At 49.6% G+C, this 13,647-nt stretch overlaps 1 protein-coding gene across 2 annotated transcripts in view; it reads right to left on the bottom strand.

Moving 5' to 3' along the window:
• NRAP (nebulin related anchoring protein) overlaps positions 1-13,647 on the bottom strand; it is a 77,424-nt gene that overhangs the window by 38,400 nt on the left and 25,377 nt on the right. For both annotated transcript variants that reach the window (XM_055119554.1, XM_055119555.1), the window contains 8 exons: positions 12,167-12,265; positions 10,391-10,495; positions 8,303-8,410; positions 7,936-8,037; positions 5,417-5,614; positions 4,701-4,805; positions 2,686-2,784; positions 688-792 (listed from right to left, as the gene is read on the bottom strand). In XM_055119554.1, the coding sequence (XP_054975529.1) occupies positions 688-792; positions 2,686-2,784; positions 4,701-4,805; positions 5,417-5,614; positions 7,936-8,037; positions 8,303-8,410; positions 10,391-10,495; positions 12,167-12,265 (921 nt within the window). The remainder of the gene's footprint in view (positions 1-687; positions 793-2,685; positions 2,785-4,700; positions 4,806-5,416; positions 5,615-7,935; positions 8,038-8,302; positions 8,411-10,390; positions 10,496-12,166; positions 12,266-13,647) is intronic.

Genomic DNA, 13,647 nt, shown 5'->3' with positions numbered 1-13,647 from the left:
CTTCAGGGTGTCCTGTCCCCCTTCCTCTACCACTCCTCCACCCAGCCCCATCCCATTTCCTGCGCTACTTCACACTTCAAGTTCTTTCTCCTGAAAGACGCTCTTCTCTTCCTGCGTAGCCAGGTTAGCCTCGGCTTTTCTTTCCACCTCTGCCCTGCGCCCTCTGCTCAGATGGGGACCTCAGAGACCCAGGAGAGGAGTGGCAAAGCTCTGTGGTGCCTCCTCCAAGGACACAGGGGGAAGGTCAGGCCCACACAGGCCTTCAAGTCTCTGGGGAGAGGAGCCCAGGACACACATACCAAATCACAGAAGCCCCACCCGCCAAATGGGGGGAGCCTCGGGTTCCCTTCCTTCTGCTGAGGGGATTCTACCGGAACTTCACCCCTCGAAGTGGCAGAGCAAGGAACCCACACAGGCAGATCGGAGCTGGCGGAGACTCAACTCCCCTCCATCACTCCCTTACACTGCTGCCACCCCGACCCCAGAACACCCATGGCCCCTGACCCCACCATGTTCAGACGCAAGTGCCCATGAGCCCATTCCCAGAAAGATCGTCCTCCCTGCCAACATTGCTGGACAGCGTGAGCTCCGTGGACAGCAGCACAGCCACGGTGCTGCTGGATTTGCTGAGCCCATCTCTCCCCAAGGATACAGCACCCCCCACCATGGCCCACCCCTGGGCTTTACCTCACTGAGGTTGGCGGCGTTGGTGCGGGCCTGCAAGAACACAGGCTCGTCTTTGCTGATGCTGTACTGATGGACAGACTGCTCGTTCTCTGCTCGGTAGGCCACCTGTGGGCGAGAGACCCGAGGGGTGGGGTGGGCGTCACAAGAGGGGTCTTGTCCCTTACAGTTCCCAGCAGACCCGTGCTGCCAGGCAGGCAAGAGGGAGCAGAGGGGAGAAGGTAGCGAGACGTTGAGGCAGAGGAGAAGCAGGCAGGTGCTGGGAGAAGTAGGGAGCAAGGCTGGAAACCCTACCAAGGGCTGGGTCCTCTCCTCTCCCCTCCGAGGGCAGCGGCTTCCCCACAGTGTCCCCATGTACTCTTCACACCCGCCGTCAGAGGGATGAGAGGAGCACAGACGGCCCCATGGGGAAAAGAAGCACAGGGCTGGGAGGTGACTCCAAGGCCACAGTATATTGTTTGCAGGCAGGAGCCCCCGGTTCAATCCCCAGAAGGTCCACCAGGTGCTCCCTCCAAAAGCAGCCACATATTTACCTGCAGCCCCCGCCCCCCCCAGGAATTCTTATGCATTTGTCGGCACTCACATCTGGAAAAGTGAGTCTAAAAAGACAGCAGGTGGTGGGCATCTTCCTGCTCTTGCTCCCTCACCGCCTCCCTCTCCAGCCCCCCAGGCTGGATTGCCAACACTGCCCATGACAGCGATGGTCTCTCCTCTGCTAGGTGGGCTTGGACACTTGGGAAAGAGAGCTTCTAATGTCCCAGCCAGAGACCCACCGGATGGTGGACACTGAAATGTGGAGAACGTGGTGGCACGGCCGGGAGCTACCTATTGGGTGTGCATATGAGAAGCAGCCAGTGCACAGCCCCCCGAGGGTGCACCTCCTCCTCTAAGACAATCCTCTAGCAGCTCCAGAATTCTGGAGTGTTGACTTTTATCCCTGAAGAGTGCAAGAAGGAGGAAGAAAGAAAGAAAGAAAGAAAGAAAGAAAGAAAGAAAGAAAGAAAGAAAGAAAGAAGAAAGAAAGAAAGAAAGAAAGAAAGAAAGAAAGAAAGAAAGAAAGAAAGAAAGAAAGAAAGAAAGAAAGAAAGAAAGAAAGAAAGAAAGAAAGAAAGAAAGGAAGGAAGAAAAAAGAAATAAAGAAAGAAAGAAAGAAAGAAAGAAAGAAAGAAAGAAAGAAAGAAAGAAAGAAAGAAAGAAAGAAAGAAAGAAAAAAGAGAGAGGGAGAGAGGAAGGGAGGGAGAGAGGAAGGGAGGGAAGGAAAGAAAGAAAGAAAAAGAAAGAAAGAAGGAAGAAAAGAAAGAAAGAAAGAAAGAAAGAAAGAAAGAAAGAAAGAAAGAAAGAAAGAAAGAAAGAAAGAAAGAAAGAAAGAAAGAAAGAAAGAAAGAAAGAAAGAAAGAAGGAAAAAAGAGAGAGGGAGAGAGGGAGGGAGAGAGGAAGGGAGGGAAGGAAAGAAAGAAAGAAAAAGAAAGAAAGAAAGAAAGAAAGAAAGAAAGAAAGAAAGAAGAAGGAAGGAAGGAAGGAAGGAAGGAAGGAAGGAAGGAAGGAAGGAAGGAAGGAAGGAAGGAAAGAAAGAAGGAAAGAAAGAAAGAAAGAAAGAAAGAAAGAAAGAAAGAAAGAAAGAAAGAAAGAAAGAAAGAAAGAAAGAAAGAAAGAAAGAAAGAAAGAAAGGAGGGAGGGAGGGAGGGAGGGAGGGAGGGAGGGAGGGAGGGAGGGAGGAAGGAAGGAAGGAAGGAAGGAAGGAAGGAAGGAAGGAAGGAAGGAAGGAAGGAAGGAAGAAGGGGCAATGGGGACGGGAATTATCACTTGGCATCTATTCGTCAGAACCCGGGGAGATGAGAGGTGGGGAGGGCAGAGAAGCCCCGAAGCACCCCAGAAGTCTGCAGAAAGCTGTGCACAGCCCAGCTGGTCCCTGCACAGTGCCTGGGCACTGCCTGAGGCTGCCCGCCAGCTCTCCCTACCCATAGCCCATAGTCAGTGGGAGGGTGGCGGCCCCCGACTCACCCCGCTCTGTAGCTCCTGACTCTTCTTGGCATGCTCCATCTGGGAGCTGTCGGCCACGCTGGTGAACTTCAACTCATCCACCCTCTGCCTGTAGTTTTTCTGTGTCCAAAGAGAAGAATCCATAGAATTAGGATTAGGCTGGCCTCCACGGCATGCAACATGCCTCCCCCACTCCCTGAACTTTTCAGCATTTCCCACCAGGAATGTTCCAGTCGGTCCTATAGCTTAAACTAGATGACACACATCTAGCCTGCTGGGCCGGTGGGTTTGTTTCTGCAGTGGGAGCTGAAAGGAGTCTGTGGTTCTCCCCCAGGGGACCCTGTAGGTACTCGCTGACCCACTTCCTCCATGGGAGTCCTATGCTTTTCCAGGGTGAGGGCCTCTGGCTTTTCCTCAAGTGGCCAAAACTGATGAGAAGGTGAGAGCTAAGAAAGAATAACGCGCATGTTTGGGGAGATCAGGGATGACCAACCCCTGAGAGCTGTCAGCCAGAGGAGTTAGACACCATCTGAACCCCAAATATGTATTAAAATAATGAAAATGTCAAATCTCCTTAGAGAGAAAGTAGTCCCAAGAAACTTGTCTTTTTCTAGTTCCAGCGAGTTGAAAATCGAAACTTTTGTAGTCCATAATAAAGGGGTCAAAAAGCATTTCCGCAATTGGGAATTCCTGGTCCCCCTATACTTCACACGAGTCCATCAGAAGTAGCTATTGTGGAGTCAAGAATTTACTCTTTACAGGGTTCAGCAGGAATGGAACAAGGGCAAAGGGTGGGCGCCCCCAGGAGCTTACAGCTCAGAAAGCACTGGAAGTAAGCTGGGCAGGGACATTTCTGAGACCAGCTGGTCCCCTCACTGTATGCCCAATCCAAGACAAGTGGGGACTCTGCTTGCTCCACTTACATTTTAGTTGGTCTAAAAAGATAACCAATCGGAACCCTACGGATTGCTTCCCACCCCACCCCTCTTCTCTATAATGCAACCCTCTATGCCTGTGTCCCAGAGAAGATAGCAAGATAGCACATGATAAATAACAAACTCTCAGGTGTGCTTTAGGAGTGCAGTATGGCTGCCTGGTCCAGAGCGGGGGGGGGGGGGGGCAGATTAAACAGGAGATACAGGTTCTGGTTCTGCTGCTGACTGCACCACGGCATTTTCCTTCTGACAAATAGGCTACGATCATTGTCAACACACATCGAACTGTTATGAGCCACTGGCAAACAATCCATCCCCCCAAAGAGGCCAAGGAAGGAGAGCCATGATTACCTAATTCCATCCTGGCCCTGGACCACGGGCAGTGCTCTTATTACCGTGGACACAAGCTATGTCAACTCAGCTGTCCTGGCCTTGACACAAGAATCCCCTTTGAAGATCCCAACAGAGCTCCCGAAATAGTCCCATTGCCCAATGGATGCCCTTCAGTCGTCTCCTCTGCCTGCTGCCAGAGCCATTGACATGGCACAAAGCAAAGCACATGCTCAGAGCAACAAGCAGCCATAACCAGGGGATTCTCTCCCACCTCCTTTGTGTATGAGAAAGCGTGGAGCGACTTATCTGGGGCCTGAAGAGTATGTAAGGCACAGGTGTCATGAGAAGGCTGGTCTCCAGATATCAGGTTGTGATTCTGAAGGAGGCACCAGCCTCATAAGATACACATGCATGCACACACATGCATACACACAGACACACAGACACACAGAGAAAGAGAGAGAGAGAGACGCACTTCCCAAATAATACACTTGCTAACTATATCACTGCCCTTCTGAACAATTCTTTGGCTCTAACTTAAAGAAAACAGACAGGTTTCCATGAACACCTCACCAGGAAGTCTTAAGGTCTGGAAAGTTCCCTCAGGAGTTACATGGGTAACTACAGGTGCACATGAACACACAGGGCTCTGAATTACCCTCAGAAGAGACCTGGGGTTAGGAGAGGGGTGAGCAGAGGACAAAGACACTCTTGGCAGGACCCGGGCGCTGAGAATTACTAGAATCCAGGGCTCTAGGCTCAGGTTACCTCGCTGACCAGCTGTCCAGCCTTCTTGGCCTGTTCCAAATTGAGGCTACCCTCGGTCAACCACCCAACGCCTCTCATCCATGCCAGGTCCGCCTTGTACTGCAGCTGCAAGGGAGAGAGATGAGACTGTGATCAGATACCTGGGCACAGAGTGGGCAATGGGAAAAGGAGAGTTAGCAAAGCCCTAGCACTTGCACACCTGCATCTGTCTTTCTAAAAGACCTCGCTGCCCCCTAATCTTTTAGAGTTAGTCAGGCGGAATGCTACTTGGGGATTGATACCACAAGACTCCTTTTGTATTGTATCTCAGTCCTGAAATACCCTCACTGGAACACCTTACCAAAGAGAGGACTTCTCAGACTTTTTGACCAAGGGCTTTGTCTGCCAACCAGCTGAATTCCAACACTGACTTACCATCATTGTCGGTACTTTCTTCTGCACTGTTTAGCCTCATCACTAATAGGTCCTGACTTTAGCTCTGTGCCCCAAACATCACCCCCTTGTCTCCACTGTACCTATCTCGACACTCTAGTCTCCGCTCTGCCTCCCCTCCCTGGTCTTCCTCCCTGGAGCTGATACATCTCCAGCAATTCCTCCCAGGCCTCTGGGTTCTACAACAGACCCAGCATGGATTCAAAGCTTCTTCACAAATGTCACTCTGCTATTGCAATAATTGCAAGAGCTGCCTGGGGAGAAAGGCATGAGCCTGGGCTCACCTCACTCTGGAGCCCTGAGGCCTTCTTGGCCCACTGAGTCTTCATATCTTCTGGCAACACCGTGTATTCATGCAGCTTTTCTCGATAGTCCAGGTCACTGGCGAGAGCTTGAGCCTTCTTCGCATGCCTGATGTTTACCATGTCCATGGGCAGATGAAACTGAGTCTTACTCTCTTCAAAGCCTTTCTTGTATTCAACCTTGAGAGTACCAAAGTAAGGCCCATTATGCAAGGCCTGCCTTTGCAGGAGTGATAAGAAAACATAGGGGGAAAGTGGAAATCTTGCAACATCTGAAAGTGACTTCTGGGGAACCAGCACTCTGGGCAATGCCATCCATCTAGAAAATAGGACTGGTCAGGTCTGGGCTCTGGAGGGCGGTGGCACTGGGGAGATTTGGTTCCACATCCTTGGTCACTACCAGTCCTAAATCTTTTTTTACCTACCTGCTTCGGGAGGAAGATACTTTCTGGTTTCTAGAAATACTTTAAGAGGCAGAACAAAAAAGCTGGGGCTCCAAAGCTCAACAAACTTGAGTTCAAGTCATATCTCTATCCTTTGCCTCCTGGATGTCCTCGAGAATACCACATCTTTGCCCTTAAGGGTTCATTTTCTGTGGCAAAATTAATGAAATTGTAGCTGAAACGGGTCTAGTGCCGAGACCAGCATAAAATAAGCCTTTGAGGAATCTTAGCAATGAAGATGGAAACAATGACCGATGATGGTGATAGCAGTGATGGGGCGGGTGGTGACAGTGGTAACGGTCATCAGTGGGGCTGACCGGGAGGGAGGCGATGATGGCAAATAATAGTGATGTGAGGATGGTAACTCATGGTGCTGATGCTGATGGCAGGGGTCATGGTGGTGATGATGATGAGGATGGTCATTAATGGTGATGTACGTGGTCATTCATGGTGGTGGTGATGGTAATTAATGATGGTGCTGCTGATGAGAGTGGTGATGGCAAGGGTGATAATGGCAAATACTGACAGTGGTGGTGATGATGGTAATGATGGTGTTTGTGTTGGCAGTGATGATGGTGGTGGTGGTGATGGTAATAACCGAGTATGATGACATGAGAAGGCATTATACTATAGTAGAAGCAGTACGGGGCCAGCGAATCTAATTCTAGAGTAATTCTCTACTCCTACCCCATCATCAGTGACTTTGCATGAGATAAAGTCCAGGGTTTAATCCCCAGCACCCCATAGAATCCCCTGAGCCTCACCATGAGTGAGCCCTGAGCACAGGGCCAGGAGTATAGCTTGAGCACCTTTGGGTATGCCCCACCCACCAAAAAAGGCAAGCTTGGTCCTGATTTCTCCAACTGCAAGTATAAAATGTCATTTCATTCTCTGTCTGTCCTAGGCTGAATGCTAAGTGTCTCTGTATGATTCATGACTGGACGCTTCAGGAGACTTATTTGAAGACCTGTCTAAAATGAAGACCCGGAGGTCAACTCTCACATTCCAGTCAAGGGCCTGAAAACTTCTCTGTAATGTTATAGGCTGCATGACTGAAGCCCGAAAAGCTGCCGTCATCACTGAGGCCTGGTAACTGTAAAGCAAAGCATGATGCCCGTGAGTCCGTTTTGCCTGTTTGGCACTGCAGGGAAGACTCCATTAGTTGCCAACCTGACCCTTCCAGCAGAACTCAGACTTTTGGTAAGTGACTGTGACCGCAGTTAATCACTAGTCAGTAAAACTGTACATTAGCAGCAGCATTGTAAATGGTTGGAATCTAGATATAACAGTTGTTTGCTAGTTTTCTTGGGGCGGGGGGAGGCAGTCCCCCAAGCAGTGCTCAGAGGGTCCAGAGGCTACTTCAAACAATTCAGCAGTTCTTGGCCAACCGGGCCTGGCACTGCAAAGCTCCAGTCCCCTCCTAGTGATATAGCACTGCCCTGTTGCTACAGTGCTAGGGGCCTTCAGAGCTGTATCCAGCACTGCTTGGGGCCACTGAGGGAGGAGGGGATATGCAGTGTGTCAGGGGTCCAACTCAGGGTCTTGCACATGCAAGGCATGCGACCTCTGGCCCAAGCTCAAGGCGTGGCCTCCTGCTCACTATTTTGCATACTATGTGCATTTGGAGTCACCGGATTCACCCAGGACACCATGCAGATAAATAGGACGCTGACTCCCCAACTCTTTAAGGAGAACTAAGCTCCAGTACTGAGGAACCCATTGGGGGTTCTTTCTTCTTACAGCCCCAGGTCTCGAAAAATATCCTGAGCACCGTAGTTGCTTGGTTAAAAACCCACGGAATAAATCAATGTAGCCGGACACCTTTGTACCTTGATCAGAAGATGCCGGTCCCCCTTAGGGAACACACTTCACATCTACTCTCCAAGAACAGGATGCTTTGGCAAATAAAGAAAGTGAGCAAACCGCTCAGGCAAGCTCGGAGAACAACTGTAGGCAGAAGTCAGTACAAAGGTAGCTGTCTCCGGTGGAAGCAGGCCCCGCAAAAAAACTTTAAAGCAACACAATTCTCCAGAAAGGGTGGGGAGGCACGAAGCTTACCTCGCTGCTCATCTTGGCGACCTGCAGGGAGTGCAGAAGCTTCGAGTCGGGAGTTCCCATGACTTTGCCTTTTGTTTTCTCATACTCCTCTTTGTACTTAATCTTGAGAGAAGGAAGAAAGTCTGCCATGAGTGAGAGAGCAGCCTGGCACCTAAGGGGCTCTGGTTTTTAACAAGAGTGAGGGGGAACAATTCCGGGGGAAAAAAATATAAATAACACCTCCCCGCTTGCACAAACCCAGCAGAAGATGAAAGTATTGCCCTGTTTACAATGTTAGCTGCCGTTATTTTTTTTTTTCCAGCAGGCCCACTGGCGTTTGATTGGGACGACTTGGAATGCGTTTCTGAGCTAATGAGAGGAAACCTACATTGCTAGCAAGCTCTCCGGAGGCCTTGGCAGCCAGCAGAGACATGGCATCCAGCTTCAGCTCGAATCCTCGCCCCTTCGTCTTCTCCCAGCCTTCTTTGTACTTAACCTGACAAACAGAAGCACCGGTGAATAGGAGTGACGAGACTTACAGAGAAATCAATGTAAAACTCCAAATTGGTTTGTTCCTCTTCACAGCTTTACAGGCAAGAATCTTGGCTGCAAATGACCAAAGCGATCATAGCACTCATCAACAAAGACCTGGACTTCTTGGGGGGCAGGGGTGAGGGCTCAGGACCCAGGGAAGACCCAGACAGCTGACCCAACTCCTCGGCTGTCTCCTGACCACATGACCTTGAGCAACTGGTGGCCTGTTTAGGCCTGAGTTGGCCCGTTGTAAAGTGTAAAGATATGATCACTCTCTCTCCTCTCTCTCTCTCTCTCTCTCTCTCTCTCTCTCTCTCTCTCTCTCTCTCTCTCTCTCTCTCTCTCTCGGTGGGAGTGACAGTAAAGCGGCTTGCCTATAAGTGGGCCAGAAGTTGATCAACTGCCACAGAGATGTGAGGCATCCACCTCACCACGCGGACAGCCCATAGCTTAGTGGCCTTTCCCTCAGTACCTTCTATCATAAAGTCATCTCCACATGGGGAAGGCTCAGAGATAGCAATAAGTTCATGAGGGCTCATGTGGACTAAAAGGGGCATGGCCAACTGGACTCTCTGGTCTGGGTTTTAACCCATGGCATCACCATGGCCCTAGGTATGTGCTAGGGATTATGATAATGGGGTAATCATAAAGAGTCTGCCTCGGGACCCAGTTGAGCATAAGAATTCAAAACTGTTAGTTAATTTAATTTAATTTTCTTCCCCAGCCCCGCTGGGAATGAGGATCATTCCTAATCTGAGTTCACCTGGGGCTCCAGGAAGCCTATCGATTTAAGACTGATACGAGAAGGTAAATTTCCAGGGTTGAGCACTGACTTCCATGACCTCAGGACCTGCCTTGCAAGCCTGAGGCCATGAGTTTAATTCTCGGTGTCGTCACATGTGCCCAGCGGGATCCCGGCAGCTCTGCTCTGAGACTCCCATCACCACAAACTGCTGCTCGGGGCCACACCGCAAGCCAGGCATAGGGGAGAGCATCAAAAAGGACCGTAGGCACCACAGCGACCCCTGGTGGGCACTACAACCACAACATGCACCTGCAGCTAGACGGTTGTGACCCCCTCACTGGACCTGTGAGCATTGAGGGTGATGACCTGGTGTGAGATCATCAGTGATTCCCCACAGTGAAAGTGTACAAGCTCCACAACCAAGAGCTTTACACTCTTGTGTACCAGAGTGGGATACCCCACCACCGAACAGGGGAAGAGAAGGAGGGATTTTTATTTACTTATTTATTTTTGCAAAAGGATAGAGGGTGGGATTTGGGCCACACCCTCGTGGTCTCCAGGACTCAGTGCTCTGGGATCCTTCCAGTAGTGCTTGGGGACCACAGGGTGCCAGGTATCAACCCCTGACCTCCCACGTGCAAAGTCTGCTCTCCAGCCTGCTGTGTTCTCTCAACAGCCCAAGAAGGGAGAATTTATTTGTTTAAGTTAACTTTTCCCCACATGGTATGGAACCATCCAAATCAGCTTTGATGCTGCTGCTGCTGGTGTGTGTGTGTGTGTGTGTGTGTGTGTGTGTGTGTGTGTGTGTGTGTAGAGGCAATGAGCATTAAATACAATGAGAGAATACAGCAGCTGGTAATGTGCTTCTTTTACATAAGACTGACCCAGGTTCAATCTCTAACACACCATTTGGTGCCCCCTGTGACTTCCCAGGAGTTATCCCTGAGCCAAGAGCAATCCCTGAGCACTTTTGGGTAGGATTCCAAAATAAAACAAAATAAGAGTTAAATGGCTATCTTACCACCCCAGTGAATGATCCAGTGTCTCATGCAGAAGTTACAACACTCTGGATGCCTTTGGTGAAACTCTCACTGCACACGGAGCCCATTTGTTGAGCCAACCTGGTCCTCCAGCTTTAACTCAGTGATTGCCGCCCCCATCCCACCCACCCTCAGTGAGGTAAGTTTGCTGGCTTACCTCACTGAACAGCTCCGCATTGGTTCTGGCCTTCACTAGCTGAGGCACATCCTGTGGCAAGGTATAATTCAACTTGTTCTTCTCATAGTCAGCACGATAGTTCACCTGTTGGTTTAAAATAAAATAATTTTACCTCATGGAGGTTAAATGCAAGGTTCTCAAGAAGGCCCAAGGAGAACTTTGAAGAGAACACACTCCTTTTCCCCTCCGAGAACATTAGTGGGGAGAAAATTTCTGGAAAGGGGCCTTTAACCAAGAGAAACTAAAATTTTATGTTAACAGATAGAAGATGTCAAATGAAAAATGAAATAATGCAATGGCAGCCTCCAAGGAAGGAGTGTGAGGAAGAATTCCTGGCGGCTGCCTCACCAACTTGCCTTTAAAACACTTGAGGAAACTTTTCTCTAACTCATGGCTATAGCAGAAAAGGTGCTCAGTGCTGAGGAGATACGCAGAGAGTAACTACCAAGTGCCTGCCCGGATGGCGTAAGAGGCGTCTTCCACAAGCACCGAGAGCCCGCCCGAGACAAGGAGTGTGATTCCCACAGGAGAGCATAGTCTTCCTCCCGTACCAGCCCTGCCCAATAAGGAGCCTGAACCTGAGAGAGCCGCCTGCTCTGTCCCATGGCATTCTGCAGCCAGGGGGACACGAGGCTCCTCTGTGGCAGAGGGTTGGCAAAGGTCTATCTGGGAGAAGGACAAACCACCCAGCTTCCTGCACAAACAATTTGTGAGAAAAGGAGAGATCCAAGGGAGACCTCGGGATGTCGTAAAGACACATCAGTCACAAAGTAAGTATGGGCCTTAAATTCTGAGTCAAGCAAACAATAAATGACAGTCACTGTTGTCTAAGAGATGGGAACACTGACTGCCGCTTGGACAATGTTGATTTCAAGAATTTCTGCTCCAGGCCCAGAGAGATAGTACAGGAGTACAGGGCAAATATTTGTCTTGGATGTGGCCCACTCCAGTTCAATCCCCAGCATTTGCAAATGGTCCTCAGAACCCCACCAGGAGTGATCCCTAAGTGTCCAGCCAGGAATAAACCCTGAGCCCTTCTGGGGGTGGCCTCCTCAAAACCAAACATACAAACAAACAAAAAAGAGTTACTGTACTCTTTCTTGATTGATATGATAAAAAAATGAGGTAAGTATGTTTTTTTAATGTTCCCAGAGATTCACACTGCACTATCTCTAGATCATCATTTATAGAATCACTGTCACTGTCACTGTCATCCTGTTGCTCATCGATTTGCTCGAGCAGGCACCAGTAACATCTCCATTGTGAGACTTGTTACTTTTTTTGGCATATCGAATACACCACGGGTAGCTCGCCAGGCTCTGCCATGTGGGCGAGATACTCTGGGTAGCTTTCTGGGCTCTCCAAGAGAGGTGGAGGAATCGAACCTGGGTCGGCAGCATACAAGGCAAACACCCTACCCACTGTGCTATCGCTCCAACCCAAAATACCTGGGATTTTCTTCAAAATCACATGGGGAGGGTGCAGTGGAGAGGGAGATAGAGGAAGCCAGACTGGCTGTAAACTGATTATCAGCCAAGCTGGGAAATGGGCCTGGGGGCTGTCGTTTTGCTGGGTCAGGAATGTGGGGGTCCTCATCATGCTGTTGTGTCCACCCTCGACTGGGTGAAGGAGCCACAGTCAGAGTTGTTAGCCACAGCCCTGATGGAAGGAAGGGACTTGGGGAGCATCCCGCTCTCCGGAAGCGGCAGAGCCACCCCAGGTCCCGGGCCTGCTGGGCAGGGAGCGGCCACTTACGTGACTCAGCTGCTGGGCATTAATTTTGGCCTGAATGATCTGCGGCGTGTTGGTCACGGAGCTGAACTTGAGCTTGTCGATGCTCTGCCTGTAGTTGGCCTGGGGACAGAGACACAGGAAGATGTCACAAAAAATATAACATGCAAATGTCTTCCACAGGAGAGTGGATAAATGTACATGCAATTTGGTGCATCCCTAAATGAAATGTTCAGGGTGATGAAAATCAGCTGTTAAACCATAAACAGATAAAGAAAAAAATCATACATATTACTAAGTGAAGAGACTTATTAATAACTTGAAATGCATATTATTCAAATTCAGTTAATCTGAAAAACTACATAATAGTTTTTCACCCAGCCGAGCTCTGCTCCTCCCAGGGAGCCCTACAGAGTCACACTTGAGAAAGTGTGACTTTCTTCAAGTCACCAGCGGCAGGTTTTGATTACAATGGGAGACCCACAGACACCCATTCCCCGGCGAGAAGAAGAGATGGAAGAGGGAGTGGCTGAACCGGAACCCCAGGCGGGCCCGGGGAACATCGAGCAAGTGTCAGGGAGGTGCTCATGAACCCTGGCCCCCAGCGATCCTGTTTTCAGACCTCATGGAGACAGCCCTCCATTCTCTCTAAAGAGGGGGCCTAAAACTGCTGACCACGCCAGATGTTGGCCAGAACACACCTCTGTGGAGGCTGTGGGCATTGATTGTGGATGCTGCAGGCAGAGGTGTGGGCTGGCACTACCCACCTGGGAAAGCAGTGTGGCATTTGGGCACAAATGCACCCCCCCACCTCCCCGAAAACCAGCTCTGAGGAACATTGCCCAAGAAACATGGGCCCTTAATAATAACTCAAATTGTGTATCAATACCTGCGGTGCTTTTCTAGATGTGTTTCATACTTGAAAGGGTAAGAAGAGTTTTTTGCTGTTTGTTCTGGTTTGGGTTTGGATGTTGGGTCTCCCTCAATATTCATCAAGGATTACTTTACACTCAGGGATGACTCCTGGTTCAGGGGAACGTATGGGGTGCTGGGTATCAAACCCAGGTCCTACATACAAGGAAAGCACCCTACCTGGTGTACTATCATGCTGGCCTGGAAAAGAAGTTTTTTTGTCTTTTTTTTTAAGAGGAGAAAGGAAAGAGACACAAGTCCAACCAAGGCCACAGGGGGTGATGGAGCATTGATAATCTTGGAAAGACATTTCTGGCCTGTCTTTACCCTGGACACAGCCCCTGGATGCCCCCACAGTCTCCTGTCTGGAGTTTCTGGTGATAGAAATGTAGGTTTAGGAGAGAAGAAGGGGGATGCCCAGAGCAGCCTGGTTCACCGACTCCCGGTTCCCCACAACTTTGTAGAGTTGACTAATGAATGTCAAAGAATAATTCAAGAAGAGAGATACGACACACAATGACAACAATGTGGAAACCATATTTTTCAATTATTCCAAGAAACTAGAAGACATACCTTGCTAAAACTTTATCATG

This window comes from Sorex araneus, chromosome 11 (assembly GCF_027595985.1).
Source record: "Sorex araneus isolate mSorAra2 chromosome 11, mSorAra2.pri, whole genome shotgun sequence".
NCBI lineage: Eukaryota > Metazoa > Chordata > Mammalia > Eulipotyphla > Soricidae > Sorex > Sorex araneus.
The sequence above is the reverse complement of the archived record's forward strand: the minus strand, read 5'-3'. Positions and strand labels throughout refer to the sequence as shown.